A 16,883-nucleotide genomic window follows, 5' to 3' on the forward strand; every position below is an offset into this window, starting at 1 on the left:
CTCCCCACTTCAGAGCTGTGGCATGGGGAACCGCCAGCTACCTGCTCTGCCCTTCGCACCTCACTCGGCCCTCTCTCTCTCTCTCTCGGGTGCCTCCCAACACCTTGCTGGGCCTCACCTTTAGCCTCTTGGTGTCCACAGCTGGGCCAAGCTGAGATGCTGGGACCACAGACTGGATGCTGCCAGATGTGACAGTTTTGAGCTTCTCCAGTCCGCTGCTCAGGGCTGAGCTCAGGCTGGTGCGGGGCTGTTTCCTGTCGGGGCTGGCCTCCACAGGGGCAGCGCTGAGGGGCTTCACGGGATGGGGACTGCAAAGACAAAAGGGAGGTGAGCTGCGGGGAGGGGAGGGTGGAGTCGCCGGCTCTGCATGGCCACCTGACCTGCTGAAGAGCTGGTGTCCCCAGGGCACAGCATCCTGTGCACCTCAGCCCACCAGCTTCAATCCAGCGCGGACAACTGGCCTGCCGACTCTGTGCCTGCACCAGTCTTCGCCAGCTCCTCGCCTTCTCTACTTTCTCAGTTTCCCAGCAGTCGAGACTGTGAGAATGTGAGGGTTAAACTGGTGGTGCTTCCTCGGACATCACCTCTCTCTGCTGGGGGCTTACCATAAGCCTCGGGACAGGCCTGCAAACTCTTCTCGACCTTGACCGTCCTCCTCTCACGACCCTGCCCAGAGCCTGGGGACTGACGACTGCCTTTAGTTTCGAACTTCTCACCTTGAGAAGTACTCAAGCCAACACCTCAGGGCTGCTAGCCCAGGCCAAGTGAATTTGCTGGATCCTCTCCTTCACCTCTCAGAGCTCACAGCCACATACCTCTCTCCTTCTTCAAGACCGGAGCTAGTGTCCTGACCTCTACCAGCCTCTTCTCAGGCTCAGCTGCCAGCTCCCTGGCTTCTCCTCTCTCCTCCTGGACATCCCGTATCTCCCCAGCTGCAGCCCAGCTGTGACCTCAAGGCCAGCTGCGTCCCTGGGGTCCACCTAGCTCTACCCCAAGTTTCCCTCACGCCTGCCTTTTCCAGCAGCAGGCCCCTGGGAGGCCCTCCAACGTGCCCTCTTCAGCCTCCACCACCCTCTCCTCTCCTGGCTGCACCCTATCTGCTAAAGGACAATCGATGGCCTTCCACTTCGGACAGTTCCTTTAATGGCTCCTCTCTAGATAAGATCACTCTAAGACAGCCTGGGCTCTGCTCTGCCTCCTGGCCCACAGCTCCACCCCGACAGTCATAAACAACGATGATCTTTCAACCCTTAACAAAAACTATTTCTTAGCTAGATGTGGTGGTGCACATCTGTACAAAGAGCACAGCAGAGGGGAAGCATTGAGATTCAGGCTCCACTAAGTGAAGCTGCCTCAACAACAGCTCCCCCAACACACACACACACACACACACACACACACACACACACACACACACACACACACACCCCTCTACCTGGGGGTACTTCCCTTCCTTCCAAAATCTTAGTTCTTACTACTGTTTCAAAACTATGAGTGGTCACCTCCTCCAGGAAGCCGACTGATTCCCTGAAGCTAAGATAACCCTCTCCTGGGGTGCCTTAGCACCTAGTTATGTAGGTTGTAAGCAGCAGGCCCATAAATCAGCTCACCTGACCCTGGGGAACCTCAGAAATCCACTCTCACCCTACAGGGGCCTCAGGCCTTCAGGCAATGAAGGGGAAGCAAAGCCACTTAGCCTCAGCCTTGACTTAGGCTCAGGCCAACCCCAAGAATCAGCTCTGCTCCTCAGGACAGAAAGCACATCAAGTCCCCACACAGGGCACAGCAGTCCTGTCACCTTGGGGTCTGCACTGGAAATGGCAGGAAAGTATCTCTAAGGCCACCTGTCTGAACGGTCACCCCTTGACGCATGGAGGTACCCCCTCAGGAAGTAGCTGCAGTGCTGGGCCCTCAGCCTGAACCCACTCATCTGAGAAATGGAAACAACTCTGGGCACCCATCACTTTAAGGTCATGCTCCATATAGACATGAAATGAAAGCACTTCTGAAAAAGAACCCTGTAAGTGGTGAGTATAAATAGAGGCTATACTGCAAGACATGGGTCAGATGAAGACACTGTCATCAGGAAATGAGGAAACCAGAGCCACCCTCTCCTTCCCCACAGTGGGGCCTAGCCCCATCCACCTCTAGGGAGTCAAATTCCCTCCCTGACCTGATTTCTTGGGAGTCACCAGCAGGCCCTACCGCTTCCCTCACTGAAATCTCCCTCTTCACCCACATGGACTGGGAATTCGTTGGGTCTGGCACAAAAGAGATGCTCAGCAACCCTGAGCAACTGAACATGAGCCAGCAGGTGCCTGAGCAGGCTGGGGGCCTCACAGAGGTTAGGGCTAGATCTGAGGAGCACCCCCACCTCACCTGGCCCAGCCTCCTTCCATCAGGCCTCTAGAAAACTGCTGTCCTTCTGAACTCTGCCGCCCTTGCTTCATCACACTCACTGAGACCTCTGCTCTCATCACCCTCACCTCATCAACACCTCTGGTGAGGTCTTGGCCTCTCTGTTCTGCCCAAGGCCTAATGCCATAGAGACCACAGCCACACAGGCATCTGCTGTCCATTCAGCTGCCCTAAATAGATAGGAGCCCAGCCCAGAAAGCCAATGACAAGGCAAGCCAGTGAGGCAGCTGCTGCAGCTGAACAGCCTTTTCTAAGGGTTATGGGTGTGGAAAGCATTTAAGGAAAGCTCCCTTTCCTTTCCTTCTGAGCCTGTCTTCAGCTTCCTCTAAGGCCAGCCCTCTGCTTCTTCACCCTGTCTGGACAGGAATCTGCTGTGGGACCACTGCTACCTGTTAATACACCCAAGGCCCGAAGAAGAATTGCCCCTCTGCGGAACCCCACTCCCCCGACCATGGCATCTCTGTACAGCACATGCAGCTTTCCCTCCCATCTCCTGCCAGGGCATGTTGACTCCCCTGAACCTCATTCCTCAACCCCTATCCTTGTTGGATGCTATTTCCCAAACCCCCAGCTTGTGGGGCCACCCCAGATGGTGCAAGGTCCTATACATAAAATGAAGAGCTTCAGAGCTGGTCCTACCAAAGCTCGTGGCTTCGAAGCCTTCAGCACTTGCCTCCAAAGAGAGCAGACCCTTACCATGTGCCCTTGGCGAAGATGAAGCTGGACTGGGCAGCATTTCTACTCCTGTGTCACTATGCCCCGCCCCTTTCCTCCTGGGAAGGGTTCTGAGTGGATGCTCACCTGCCACTCGGCTGGGGCTCCTCAGCTGGTCGTGTCTCCCAGGGCAGAAGCGCAAGCGGGGAGGCTGGGGTGGCTGCAGCGTGGTCTTCCCCACATGGTGTAGGGGAGCCCCCAGTGGGGGAGAGCTCAAGGGGGCCAAGGGGTGAAGCTGACTCCTCGGGAGGGGAGGAAGAAGAGGTCAAGGGCCAGGCTACAGGCAGGGGAGGGCATGGAGGGCCTGGCACCCCATGGCGGTGGCTGGCCCACGGTGGGAGAGGGGGAGGTGGGAAGGCAGGTTCTGGGGGTGTGGGCAACTCTTCTGGACCAGAGTGGACAGAGGATCCCCTTGACCCTGGTGGTGATATAGATGGGAGGCTGGGGGGATCTTGGCTCTCCTGACCTAAGAAGGGATTCAAGGCATCCTCCTCCTCCTCCTCCTCTGAGGCCCACAGATCAGCCTGCTGAGGTCCAAACCCCTCTTTGACTAGCTCCTGGCTCTGGGTTTCGAGGCTCTTCCCTGTATCTGAAGTCTCCCAGACCATCTGGCTCAGCAGAGTTGAGCTGGCTGAGCTATGGGATCTAGGGATGGGCCCCTCAAGGTAGCTGGTGGGCCTGGGTGGACAGGCCCCAGACCCAGGAGGCTCCGTATCTCCTACTAGTTCTTCAAGTTCTGGCTCACCCATCAGGGTCCCAGAGGCCAGGCTGTGCAATTCCTCCAACTCTGGATTTACCCCCTCCTCCTTAGACTCTGGGGGACCAACAACCAATGCACTTGGGGTGGTGTCTTCTTCTATCCCTGGCCCCCCGCTTTTCAGACCCCCTGTAGCATTCTCTTCCTCCTCTTGGTCCTCCTCTTCTTCCTCCTCCTCCTCCACCTGGGAATTTGTAGGTGTGAAGAGGCGTGGTGGCTTGGGAGGTGGCAGGCCAGGCCATGACCCCTCATCCAATCCCTGCTCGGGCTCTGGCTCCAGCTGCCATGCGGGGTGCCCCTCGCTCTCCATGGGGCGCACGGCAGCTGGTGATTCAGGCTGCGCCTTGGGAGGAGGCACCTCATCGGAGTCCCCCTGCATGATGGATGAAGCGACCTCTGCTGTAGGAGAAATGGTGATCACATCCCAAGGCCAGGAATCCTCCACTGTGTTCAGCTCCTGGAAAAGCTGGCTTCCATCTCGGGGAACCTCCTCCTCCTGGTCCCCAGGCAGTCTCTCCCACACACTGAGTACTTCTGGGGAACTGAAAAGAGATGCCCCGCTGTCTGCTGGACTCGGCGCGGCTCCCACTTCTGAGGCAGGAAGCTCCCGGTCTGGGGTTGAGGCTGAAGTTCTCAGGTGCAACTGGGCTGCTCTGGAGGGTGGGCCAGTCCCTGAAGACCCAAGGGGTCCTGGGTCAGACACACACGAGCTTGGCTGGTCCGGTCCCGAGTCCACAGGCACCCTGGGCTCCGGCCGGGCGCTGCTTCCACCTCTTTCTCCCCCAGGTTCTCTCTGGGGCTCTGCCGCTCTCACTGCCATGGTCCCAGGGCCTGGGTCTTGCAGCCCATCCTCCTCCAGCCCCACTCCTGCCAGGGCCAGAATCTCACTCCTGGCCTCTGGCTGCAGCCTGCCAGCAGCAAAGATGTTGAAGGTGTCGTCCCACTCAGGCAGGGCTTTCCCAGGGGAGGCCAGGGGGGCCAGGCTGGCCCTCGAGGCACTGGGGAGAGAGGGAGCAGGTGAAGGAGAATTTAGTGCTATGTCGGCTTTGAGCTCCTCGAAGAAGGGGTTGCTCTGCAAGGAGGTGAAGAACGGGTTGGTGACCCCCAAGAATCCAGAGGGGGTGGCTTCGGGGACAATGGTGGCAGCAGCGGCAGTGGCAGCGGCAGGGGAGGTGGCTGCAAAAAGGTTAGTGCTTAGCATGGGAGCAGCAGCGGGAGCAGGAGTGGGGGGGGCCGGAGCCTGGGGGGAGCAGGGGTGAGGAGGAGCAGCTGGGTCAGATTCTACCTGAGGAGACACGTCCAGGCTGTGGAGAAGACAAAACCATGAGCCTCCTGGTTAATGCTAAGACTGGAAATAGCCCTGCCAAGTACCATCCCTACCCCCACCTCCAGGCCAGGTGCCACACCATCACACGGGCTATATGCAGCCACATGACCCAGGGACCAAATGAAGGAAGCGCCCACTCTTATGAGGTGCCAAAGGGAAGGATCTCGGGAGAGCTCATGGACAAAGACAGCACTGAGAGAACCAAGCAAGGTCCCAGGGACTGCAAACTGAAAGAGACTATGTTCCACCGAGCTCTTGCAGGAAAGGGTAAGGATGGCGCTGTCATCAGGCATGACAAGGTGCCCGAGAGAGCTCACCCCTTTCATTTCATGGGGAGGGGGCAGAAGAACTGGCTAAGGAGCACCTGGCATCTGCGGGCACACCTGCCAGCAGGCAGCACCCTCACTTGACCCCTCTGGAGATGAGATCAAGGGGTACACACTGAACTAAGAGCCTTCGCTTCCCCAGGACAGACAGAGTCTAGAACACAAGAAGAGAGGAAAGCAAACCAAACACTCCAGTGTGAGCAGACTGGCAGTGGCCTGGCTAGCAGTCAGACCCCAACCTTGGCAGCCTCACCCCTGCTATCCAGCAGGGTTCCTCCTCACAGGCAGCCTTTCAGTTCTCCAGGTTCCTGGGACCTTCTGACTCCCCCCTCCTACCTAAATGAGAGCATCCAGGGAACCTCCTCCTATCCATCTTTCCCACTCAGCCAGCAACTTCCCAGAAAGTACTGGGGGTGACCCGAGGCAGCTCTGCAAGCCAGTCACGAGCAGAGGTGGGTTGTGGCAGGAGGGTAGAGGCTGAGCTGTCTGGAGCTTGCCACGCTCTTGTAGGAACTCAAGGTCTAGACTAGGCAGGTTGTACACAGGGCCTGATAAGCAACAGGAAAGAGTCCAGGTCCACCAAGGCAGAGGAGGCTCCAAACACAAGCATGGAGGAAGAGGTGAGCCTCCGCAGCAGGACGCAGTCAGATTCTCCTAGGAACTCAGCTTTCAGGGCTGAACGAGGTGGTGCACGCCCTGGCACTGGGGGTGTGGAAGCAGGAGGATCAGAAGCATGCTGTCATCTTCACCTACAGAGTCAGCCCGGATTACATGACACCTTGTCTTAATAAACCAAAACATTTTAAAGGAGGCTGGGGCTCTAATTCAGGTGGCAGCATGCTTGCCCTACATGCATGAAGCTCTGGGTCCTATGCCCGGCACTGCATTAACCAGGTATGGTTGCACAAGCCCGTAATCCTAGCACTGGGGAGGAGGACCAGAAGACCAAGGTCATCCTTAATACATAGCAAGTTCAAAGGCAATCTGTGATAGATTGAGTCCCTGTCTTTAAAAAGAAAAAATAAATAAAGGCTAGGCGTGGTGGTGCACACCTTTAAACAGCACTTGGGAAGCAGAGGCACAAGGAGGCAGGAGATTTTTCTGAGTTGAGGCCAGCTGGTCTATATAACAAGCTCCAGGGCAGCCAGAGCTACAGGGTGACACCCTGTCTCAAAATAAAACAACAACAAAAGGTAATTTTCAAATACCCAGCTTTCAAAGACTCTTGTGACCTTAATTTCTCCCCTAGAATAGTAGGTAGATTCTCAGTCTGGTCCCACCTCTAGGCAGAGATGGAGAGGGAAGGGAGACAAAGTTCTCATGTCCCACCTCCAGCTCCCAGCACTGTTCTGCTTCTCCAGACAGGCGGAAGACACTGAAAGGGGAGAACTCTGTGCCTGGGGTCCCAACTCCCACAAATGTCTCCTCTCCCTTCATTCCTGGCAGGTTCCAGGGCAGAGGCACAGGTCTACTCCTGGAAGTTAGGGGAATGAGAGGCAACATACCAACCACCATCTGGATCACAACCATGCTTGGAGCATCCATAGCACTCAAGCTGCATCCCAGGAACAGGGCTGGGGTGCTCTGGACTCTGAACAACACAGCCTCTCTCTAGGCCTCTCGTGATGGTAGCCCTAGTGACCCCATCAACATGGCACAGCAGCAGGATCAGCCCTGCCTGACAAACCCCCACACACACACGTGCACACACTCACCCTCGGGCTCACAGCAGTCTGCTGCCAGTCACACTTCAGGGAGAAGGGCACCAGGAGCCCCAGGCTCTGTCAGTAGCCTCCTCCCCACCGTGGTTCCCCAGAGATGCACACAAAGCGGTTGGTATGGAATCAGCAAAGGGCTCTCTCTTGAGGCCAGGGTTCTAGGCAGCAGGCCCAGCAGGTTTCCCAGAGCCAGCAGGGTTTGCTAACACCCTGCCTGTTCTCGCCCTCAGAGCCTCTCCATCTTCTCTCTCCCTGCTCCACACCAGACACACATTCTTTTGGTTATAAGCTTAGCCTTTAACAGCTGAGCCATCCCTACAGCAGCCAAGCACATGTTCTGAAGGTCATGGCTCCTGCCTACCACTGCACACGGCGCAGGGCAGCAGAAGAGCATTCCTTTGTGGTCCTCTGTGCAGGTTGTGTCCTGAGAACATCCCTGCACCCGGGAGCCTATCCAGCCAGCCTGGCACAGCCTCCCCCTCCCAAGGAGGGCACAACACATGCTGATTTGTCTCCCTCAGGGCCAACTATTGGGAAGAGAAGTGAGACGCCAAGCAGCCCTGTCCCTTCAACCCACGGAAACAAGCTTCAGGGCCTGTGGGAACCTTAGGACAACTGGTTGACCTGCCACTTGATGTCAATCACCGATTCACTGCAATGCTTCTCTCCACCCACCCTCCTTTCAAGTTTTTTTGAGATAGTGTCTCTCTATGGAGCCCAGGTTGGCCCCAGACTCACAGCAATCCTCCTGCCAGGGCCTCCTGAGTGCTGGGATTGCAGGCATGTGCCACCTTCTTTAAAACCACACCCTGGGGTCATCTCTGGAGAAAGCAGATTTCTCCACTAGCTGGGGCTTCCTGGGATGAGACGTGCTCTGTGTTCCATACACTTGTCACAGGCGTGGCAAGTGGCTCTATGAAGCCTGACCATCAGTCCTCAAAGGCTAAAGCCAGCCTTTGAGACACTACCTGTAGTTAATGTGCCCCCGGCCAACATCCCTCCTGAGCTTTGGAAGCTCCTGACACCTCCTAAGATGTGCCCCAACTCCCAGGAAACATGTCCAGGAGGTGTGCTTATCCTAAACCATCAGGACAAACGAGGAGACACCGAGGGGCCTTCTAAGCTTAAGTAGAGCTCCTAACACCCTTCAAACCAGATCACTGCTAACAGAGTAACAGTTCTGGGAAAAGAGACACCCAGATAGGACAGGAAATATGCTGACACCAGCCAGAGGGCACCCCAGATGACCCACTCTTTCTACAATCACCACCATCTGTCTGCCATACCTTGGAGGGACCGGGCAGACACCAGTGCTAAATGCCATTTGCTAACACCCCTGGCTCTCTCTCTGTTGCACCAGATTTCCCCCTAAGTTAAATATATGTTTGCATTAGTATTTGATCCCTTCCTGTGTGTTCAAAGGTTGCTGTGAGAGACAGGAACAAAAAACAAGGCACCCTGGCACAGGAGGACCTAACATGTGTGGCCTATCTTAACTCAAGCACAGGGCACAGACATGGCACGGACCAATGCTCAGCAGGTCCTGTAGCCCAGATGAGCACTGTCCATTCCGACTCCTCTCAGCCTCACATCAGTAGAGATCATGGGTAACAGCCACACGTCAACAGAGGCGCAGTGTGTCAGGAGGACCAGGAGGATCATCTTGCAGCTACTGGATTCTGTAACACAGCCTCATGCCTCTCCACGGAGCACAAGTGCCACACAGAGTCACTAGAGGGCGCCGCTGCCCTTACTCAAACTTTCAGGATTTGTGACAGTAGCCGCTGGGTACAGGGGTCCTATGCCCCAAGGCCTCTGGGCTGGTTCTCCAGGTTGCAGGTAGAGATCCTCCAGCTGTAACTAGTTACAGCTGTTCTGCTTCTAACCTGCAGGGGATGCCCTGAGCTGTCTTGTGTCTCAGCTTTCTCCCTAGATCTCTAATCCAGCATTCTAACTGACATTTGCTCCTCCTGGGCCAGCTTTCCCTCCTGCTACAGGCACCCAGGGTTAGAGTGCCAGGGCTCACAGTCCCCGAAGGTGACTGGCTCCTCTTGCCCTACCTGGATGCTTGGCCCAGGGCCTGCTGTGAAGCTCCCACCTACAGATAGATGACCCAAGGCAGGCAGGCAGGCAGGTGCTGAGGAACAAGGCCAGGACAGAAACCCCCTCTTCCTTCTGTCCATCAATGACCTGCATTTTCTGGAGTCTGAGAAGCTGTCAGGAGTCAGAGAAGCAGGAAAATGGAAGACAGAAGGAGACGAGAAGCGAATCTAGAGCTGTAAGGTCCAGCCCTTCCCCTCTGCTGGGAAACAGATGTAGCATCGTCACACCTGGGCCTGGCCTCCTCTGTGCCCACTGAATGGGAGAGAGAGGCAGACTGCTGAGGGGAGAAACAACTGGCCCCAAGACACCAGGTGGGACTGCCACCAAGGCTGGGCACAGACAGACTTCTGACCTGCCCGCGGAGACCCTCCTTAGGGCCCTGCCAAACAATACAGCAGTCGCCCTATCTCGGAATAACACAGGGTGGGGGCCAGAGGCTCTGACCAGGACCAGCGGACAGAGAGGGTTAGGCACATTCCCAACAGCAGTCACCAGCACGCCCGACAGGCGTCAAGAAACACTAGGCCCTGGCGGGTGGACATATTTCAAGGGAGTTGCTATGGTCTCTTTCCAGGCTAGGAAGCGACTAGGGGTGAGGAGGAGGGACGCAGCAGTAACTATTGAACTCCCGTCCCTCAAGGGGACAAGACCCCAGAGCCAGGCACAGTCGCCAGTCTCAAGGCTTCCTCACCTTGAGGTAAGGGAAGCAAGAGATGGAGGTCAGGAAACCAGGAAGCACACGAATGCTCTTCCTCTCCCTTTGCACTACCAACTCAAGCATCAGGGCCTGGGCCCACCTGGACCCACGGGACCCTCCGGGCACTGTGTCCTTACCACTCACCTGTGTTGGTGGGCACGAGATGAGCCTCGGCTCAGGAAGACAGGATACCCCATTTAACCAAGCAAAGCCAGAGCTCAGGAAGCCTGCTCCCCGCTCCTCCCAGCCTCAGGCCCCGGAGCAAACACCCAACCTCCTCCACACAGGGCCAACGTAGCCTTATTCAATATGTACCTGGGCTTCTGAGTTGGTTCCTTGGATTCTCTCAGGCCAAACCAGCTACTTTTGGCCTTTTCCTCCCCAGTGGGTGGGTGGTGCGGGGAGGCTCCCAGAGAGGGACTCCCTTTCTCTCCAACTGAGCCACGGCGCCCCAGCTCATTCCGGCTCAGCCCCTGGTGATGGTGGTGGTGATGGAAGAGCCCCATCCGGGGCTTCCGCTCCTTCTCGGTCACAGCCTCCGAGGATGCCACCATGGGCGTCGCAACCTGGACTGGTTTTCCCTCTGGAGGCCGGGCCCCCTCTTCCTCTCCAGAGCAACCGGCCCCCAGGGCCAGCGCTTTGGCCTGAGCACTCAGTTCTTCCTGTCCAGGCACTGCCTCCGAGCTGCTGGGGCCACGGCTGCCTCTGCCCCAAGAGTCATCGGAGGACCGAGGCCCCTCCTCAGAGGGCCGAGGTGGGACACTGTGTAGGGAGGTCGAGGGTGGAAAGGGGCCTGAGATGGAGCTGCGGTGCCGTAAGGAAGGCTGGGGCTCCTCATTGTACACGTGGCTCCCATTGACACAGAGGGAAGAGCGGGAGGCGCCATCAAGATGGCCTTGGAGCTCCAGAAGAGCCCGGGGAGGAACTGCCCGTAGCTGGCTGGCCTCATCACTGTATGTCCTCTTGTGGGTGAGCAGCTTGGGGGACTGGGTAGAGTCCCTGCCTGGAAAAGAAACATGCACCCTGTCAGCACCTGGAAAGAAGAGCCCTGTTCCTCTGCCCGTGGCCTTCTTCACCCGCTGGGAAGAGCCCACCCCTCCCCTTGCTCACCCCCTTCGGTGGACAGCCAGCTGCTGTGGCTTGGTGAGCGGGTGAGGAGCTCAGCTCCAGGGCCCTGGTAGGCCAGGCTGCCGCTAGTAGAGGACAGGGTGCTGTCAGAGCCCAGCGAGGTGTTGGACTGTGTGAGCGAGGACTTGCGGAGCTTGTTGCGGAGGAAGAAACCTTTGGCTTTGCCCATCTTGCCCAGGCTGCCCAGCTCAGGATCCTCCAGGGCGCTGCTTGGGAGAATAGCTGAGGCCGATTCTAGATCATACTTCTTCTTGCCCTTCACCTTGTCCTTGAGCTTGCTGAAGGGGGACCGTGGCTTGTCCTTCATGGACAGGTCGAACATGCTGGCACTCAGATTGTTTCGTGTGAACTGGATGGTCACCTGGATCTCACCGCGCTCCTTCTCCTTCTTGCCTGGCTTGGAGTGCAGCTTGTACCATCTAAGAGAAGAAGCAGGGCAGAGCTCTGGTCACAGGCACCTCGGACCCCTCCGTACTTCTGAGACTAGCTATACACCACCCCCACCCCCATCCCAGCTCCTTACCCGGCACACAAGCTTGGGGTTCGGAACTACCAGGATAACTGAAAAACTCCCAAACTTGTCAATGATGGAGAAAAACCACATCCTGAGTCAGGAAAGCTCAGGTGCCACTGAGCAGGGCAGCAGGGACCAGGCCTTAGCACCCCTCCACCCAGTGCTTTCCTGGAGGCTCACAGACCCCACAGTACCTCATCACTTCTTACCTGTAACCCTGAAGCCCAAAGGGGTGAGGCTGGGCCTGTTGAAAACTGCCCTGTCTCCAGGCCCCTGGCATAGACAGCCTTGTCCATGAGTCACATTATCTCCTGTGGCCAGTCCCAATAGAAGGTTTACTCTGAGCCACCAAGAAAAGAAGACACAGAGGCCCAGGACACTGGTGTATGTATGCATACTCCTCACCCATGCACTGACTCACCCCAAATCCTGCCAAGAATAGTTCTGTGAAGAGGAGCAGACAGGCGTGACTGAGACCTGAGGCAGGAGAGCCGGGGGAGAGGAGTGTCTTCAGCCACTCTCCTCCCGACTCTCACCCTGCCAGGTACTCCCAAGGGGTGTCATCACCCTGTTGTTCTACAGACTGGGAGTGAGGCCTGGACTCAGAACAGCAGACAGGCAAAGAAAGGGACACACAGAGCCAGGCTCTCATCATTCCCAAACACACATTCCTCAGCTACATTCTCCGCAGGGAGTCACAGAGACAATCCCTACTTTGGCCATAATGGCTGTGGGGTACTGTGGGGTCTGTGAGCCTCCAGGAAAGCACTGGGTGGGTGGAGGGGTGCTAAGGCCTGGTCCCTGCTGCCCTGCTCAGTGGCACCTGAGCTTTCCTGACTCAGGATGTGGTTTTCTCCACCATAGACCAGTTTGGGAGTTTCTCAGTTATACAGGTAGTTCCATAATGGTATGAAGAAGGGTGACCTTAAGCTTTATTTGTTTTTGTTTTAGAAACCCCAGTTTGGCCTTGAACTCATTATCTAACTGAAGTCTACTGTGAACTCTGCCATCCAAGGGCTGCAATAACAGCTGTGCGCCACCACGCACACTTAACTGGACCTCTCTGAAAACTGAATGCACTGTTGCTGGGCAAGGAGCAATTGGACTTCTTGCTTTTACCTGTTGGGGTGCAAATTTGTGTCAACCAAAAACTCCTACAGAAGTGGATAGCACCTCTACTTACAACAGCCCAAACTTGGAAGTTACCCAGATGCCTGTCAGTAGGTAAATGCATAAACACACTGCTGCCGACATGGAATGTCAGGCGATGAGAAACAAAACTGAGCTACAGAGCCGTGAAGACACAGGAAGATTTGTGAACTCGTAAGAGAAAGAAGTCAACCTGGTGAGGCTTCATAGAGTCTACTGTATGACATTCAAGAAAACACAACAAAAAGACCAGGGCAGAGCATGGCAGGCAGTGCACATCTGTAATCCCACCACTTGGGATGCTGAGGCAGGAGGATCACTGAAAGCTTGAGGTCAGTCTAGGCTACACAATGAGATCTCAGAAAATCAAAATAAAACAAAGAAAAAGGCCAGTGGTTGGCAGGGGACTGAGGGAGCGAAACAGGAATGAACAGGCAGAGAACTGTTATGAATGAAAGGGGAATTTTTATAGGTGTGAGACTATCCAGATGACACCATCATTGTAAATGGTGCCATTCTGTTTGTCAGAACCCAAAAAATGTGTAATATACAGAATGAGCAGACAGAATGCCACAAGTTCAAGGGCAGTCCAGGCTACACAAAGACTTCTAGGGACTACATAGTGAGGCCCTGTCTCAAAAACTAAGCAATATGGGGCTGGAGAGATGGCTCAGAGGTTAAGAGCACTGATTGCTCCTCCAGAGGTCCTGAGTTCAATTCCCAGCAACCACATGGTGGCTCACAACCATCTGTAATGAGATCTGGTGCCCTCTTCTGGCCTGCAGTCATACATGCTGTATACATAATAAATAAATAAATAAATAAATAAATAAATAAATAAATAAATAAAAATAAATCTTTAAAAAAAACTAAGCAATAAAAAACCTCTACTGCTTTGATATTAGTGCCTCAACCTTAACAAATGCACTACACTGGCCAGATGTTAGTAACAAAAGAACTTGTGGTTTGGGAGTGGGGTGGGGGATGGACAAAATTCAAACTTTTATTCACGTCTCTAAATCTAAAACTAAAACTGCTCCTTATAAAAGCAACTCAATGGGGCTGAGGCATAGTTCGGCTGCTGAAGAACATACACTGTATTTACAGAGAATCCTTATCTTTTTTGGTTTTTCGAGACAGGGTTTCTCTGTGTCTTTGCCCTTTCTGAACTCACTTGTAGCCAGCTGCCTCGAACTCACAGAATCGCCTGCTCTCCTCCGATGCTGGATTAAAGGCGTGCGCCACCACCGCCCGGGGAGAATCCTTATCTTAAGTGGCTCACAAATGCCTGTTCCTCCAGCTCCCAGGGATGCCCTCTTGTGGTCCCCACAGGCACTGCACAAACACACAGGCACACAGACCTGGGATTAGCGGGTTCCATGGCAGTCGCTGTGATGCCATTTTGCCCAATATTTAGCTTCAAGAGGAGAGGGTTGCTTTAGTTCATAGGGTCAGAGGCTTCGGTTTGTGGTCCATGCCTCCCTCGATTCTGAGTCCTCTCAGCTGCAGGAAGGAGCACGTGGAGGAGGCTGCCCACCAGAAAGAGGTATCTAGCTCTGGGTAACAGCATGATGGCTAGTGCCACTCACATTAGGGACAGTGTTCCCAGGCTCTGGGAACAGAATCCTCACAGAAATGTACAGCGTGTACTTCACTAATCAATCGCCCAAGTCCTTCAGGATCTAATACAGCTGTGGAGCGACCTGTGTAACTTGTTCAAACAGCAGGTGACACCCCCTGTAAAGTAGAGGTTCTCAGAAACAGGACACTAACTTCCTCTCAGAGCATCCCCTGCTGGAGCTGAAGACATGATCAGTTAGTAAGGTGTCTGCCACACAAGCATGAGGACCTGAGTTTGGGTCTACAGCACCCACATAAAAAGCTGGGTGTGGTGTCATGTGTCTGTAACCCCAGTGCTGAGGGAGAGGAGGGTCCCTAGGCTCTCGGGTCAGCAGCTGTGGGTAGTCTGTGAGCTCCAGGTTCAAAGAGAGACACTGTCTCAAAGAAAGGTGGGGAGCAGTAGAGAAAGACACTGTAAATTGACCTCTGATCTACATACACACACACACACACACACACACACACACATTCACACACAAACCTCTGCAGGTTGCTTATTTAGCATTACAAAGAGGAAAGAGTATCTTTATGAAGAGGTTGGAGCGCATCCTTAAGCTGGGGTCCAGCTTCTTAAACCGAGTGTTGTGACCCCCACAGAGAACTGAACATGGAGTTGTGAAAAGATTGACAAGAAAAGTCTGTGAATGGGTAAAAACCAAAACTTACTTCAAAATCAAACCTGTAATGATTCCAAGCTGTTATTGCCTCCTAAGCTGCAGCCTCAGGTCTGCACACCCAACAGGCATACTTTGTATTGTTCACACCCATCACACCGCACACATCACACCAGCCCTAAACACCTCAGCTCAGATTCGAGACGACTGCATGCTATGAATCTCCATGTTATTACTGTATACACAAGTTTTCTGTTTTTAGAGAATCCTAAGTTTAATCATAAACACAAAGCCTTCGAATTTCCCTGCCTTCATTCCTCCACATGGTACTCTGTATTACAGTATTTCTCGGGGATGTATTAGAATCTCTGACTTAAAAATTGCTGTTTGGGGTCCGGGAGGATGGGACAGTTAGTAAGCGCTCTCCACACAAGCAGGAGGACTGAGTTGAACCTCAGCACCCATGTGAAAAGCAGCCGGTTCAGGGCATGTACCAGGGGATGCAGAGACAGGCAGAGACCTGAGGCTCTCTAGCTGACCAGCTCAGCCTACCATTAAGACTGTCAAAAAGCAAGATGGATGACTCCTAAGTAATGACATTCAATGTAGTCCTCTGGCTACGCACAGGCACACGCACAGGCACACGCACACCCAACCCACATGTATTCACACATACATACACACATACAAAAATTTCTTTTAGAGTTGACTTGAGTTTCACTTAAAAACAAAGATTAAATTTATTAGAAAAAATATGCTCACATGCAATCTATACAAATGCTTAAAATTAAAAGTTAAAAAAATCATTAAATAAATTTTGGTAGAATTAGGACACTTTCTAGGAATTTTTGAAATGGCCCTACTAAAACATTCTTTTGCCATTTTGCAGTATGTATTTCTGTGAAGTGGTAATCTCAGCATTGCTTATGAAATCAAAATATCTGTCAGCTCTGAAAACTGTTGAAGATGTTCTACATTCTGCAATACTAGATATCTAGCCAAGATTTATTATTGGTTTATTAGGCTTTGTTCTTTGGAGAAAGTTTCACTATACAGCTTTAACTGGCCTAGAACTCACTCTGTAGACCAGGCTGGGCTGGAACTTGCAGCAATCCTCCTGCCTCTGCCTCCCTAGTGTTGGGATGACAGGTGTGTATGCTGTGCCCCACTGAGATTTAGTTCTTTATGGAAAAATAAACATCTTCATGTCATTAGTGTGAAAATTTGCTTTCATTTCTAATAAATGGAAAATGTTTATGCATATAAAATTGTTTTAATATACATTTCTTTTTTAAATTAACATTTTATTCTATATGCATAGGTGTTTTGCCTGCATGTATGTCTGTGAATCACATGTGTGTGCAGGTGCCTCCAAGACCAGAAGAGGGCACCAGGTCTCCTGGACCTGGAGTTAGGCAGTTGTGAGCTGCCATGTGGATGCTGGGAACTAAACCTGTGTCCTCTGCAAGAGCAGCCAGTGCTCTTAAACACTGAGCCATTTCCCCAGCCCCTCTCGTTTTTCCTCTTTTAAGACTTACTCTATGGGGCTGGTGGCAGGTGCTCAGGTCAGCAGCACAAACACTAAAACTGCAACTTCACAGAGATTATCGTGACTCCTGCAGAGGAGAACATGGCCATTTGTGAAACATCCGATTAAAAAGAAAGAAGAAGAAACACGTGTAGTCACTACACAATAACCCATCACGTGGTCGTGCTGTACATTTGAAAAACAATTTTTCTATTATTGGTGTTTCAGATGGTTTTAAGTCTTTAAAAAAGTTACTAAAGTTTTAATTTA

The 16,883-nt window shown here is 53.5% G+C and overlaps 1 protein-coding gene across 3 annotated transcripts in view; it reads right to left on the reverse strand.

The window, feature by feature from the left end:
- Window positions 1–16,883, reverse strand: part of Rab11fip5 (RAB11 family interacting protein 5) — a 40,234-nt gene that overhangs the window by 2,356 nt on the left and 20,995 nt on the right. Inside the window, exons 2-5 of one of the 3 annotated variants that reach the window (XM_028860186.1) lie at window positions 11,171–11,607; window positions 10,376–11,063; window positions 3,220–5,193; window positions 119–308 (exon numbers count right to left, since the gene is read on the reverse strand). In XM_028860186.1, the coding sequence (XP_028716019.1) occupies window positions 119–308; window positions 3,220–5,193; window positions 10,376–11,063; window positions 11,171–11,607 (3,289 nt within the window). The remainder of the gene's footprint in view (window positions 1–118; window positions 309–3,219; window positions 5,194–10,375; window positions 11,064–11,170; window positions 11,608–16,883) is intronic. The other 2 variants (XM_028860187.2, XM_028860188.2) reach the window with 2 other exon arrangements.

Source organism: Peromyscus leucopus, chromosome 3, assembly GCF_004664715.2.
Source record: "Peromyscus leucopus breed LL Stock chromosome 3, UCI_PerLeu_2.1, whole genome shotgun sequence".
In the NCBI taxonomy this organism is placed as follows: Eukaryota; Metazoa; Chordata; class Mammalia; order Rodentia; family Cricetidae; genus Peromyscus; species Peromyscus leucopus.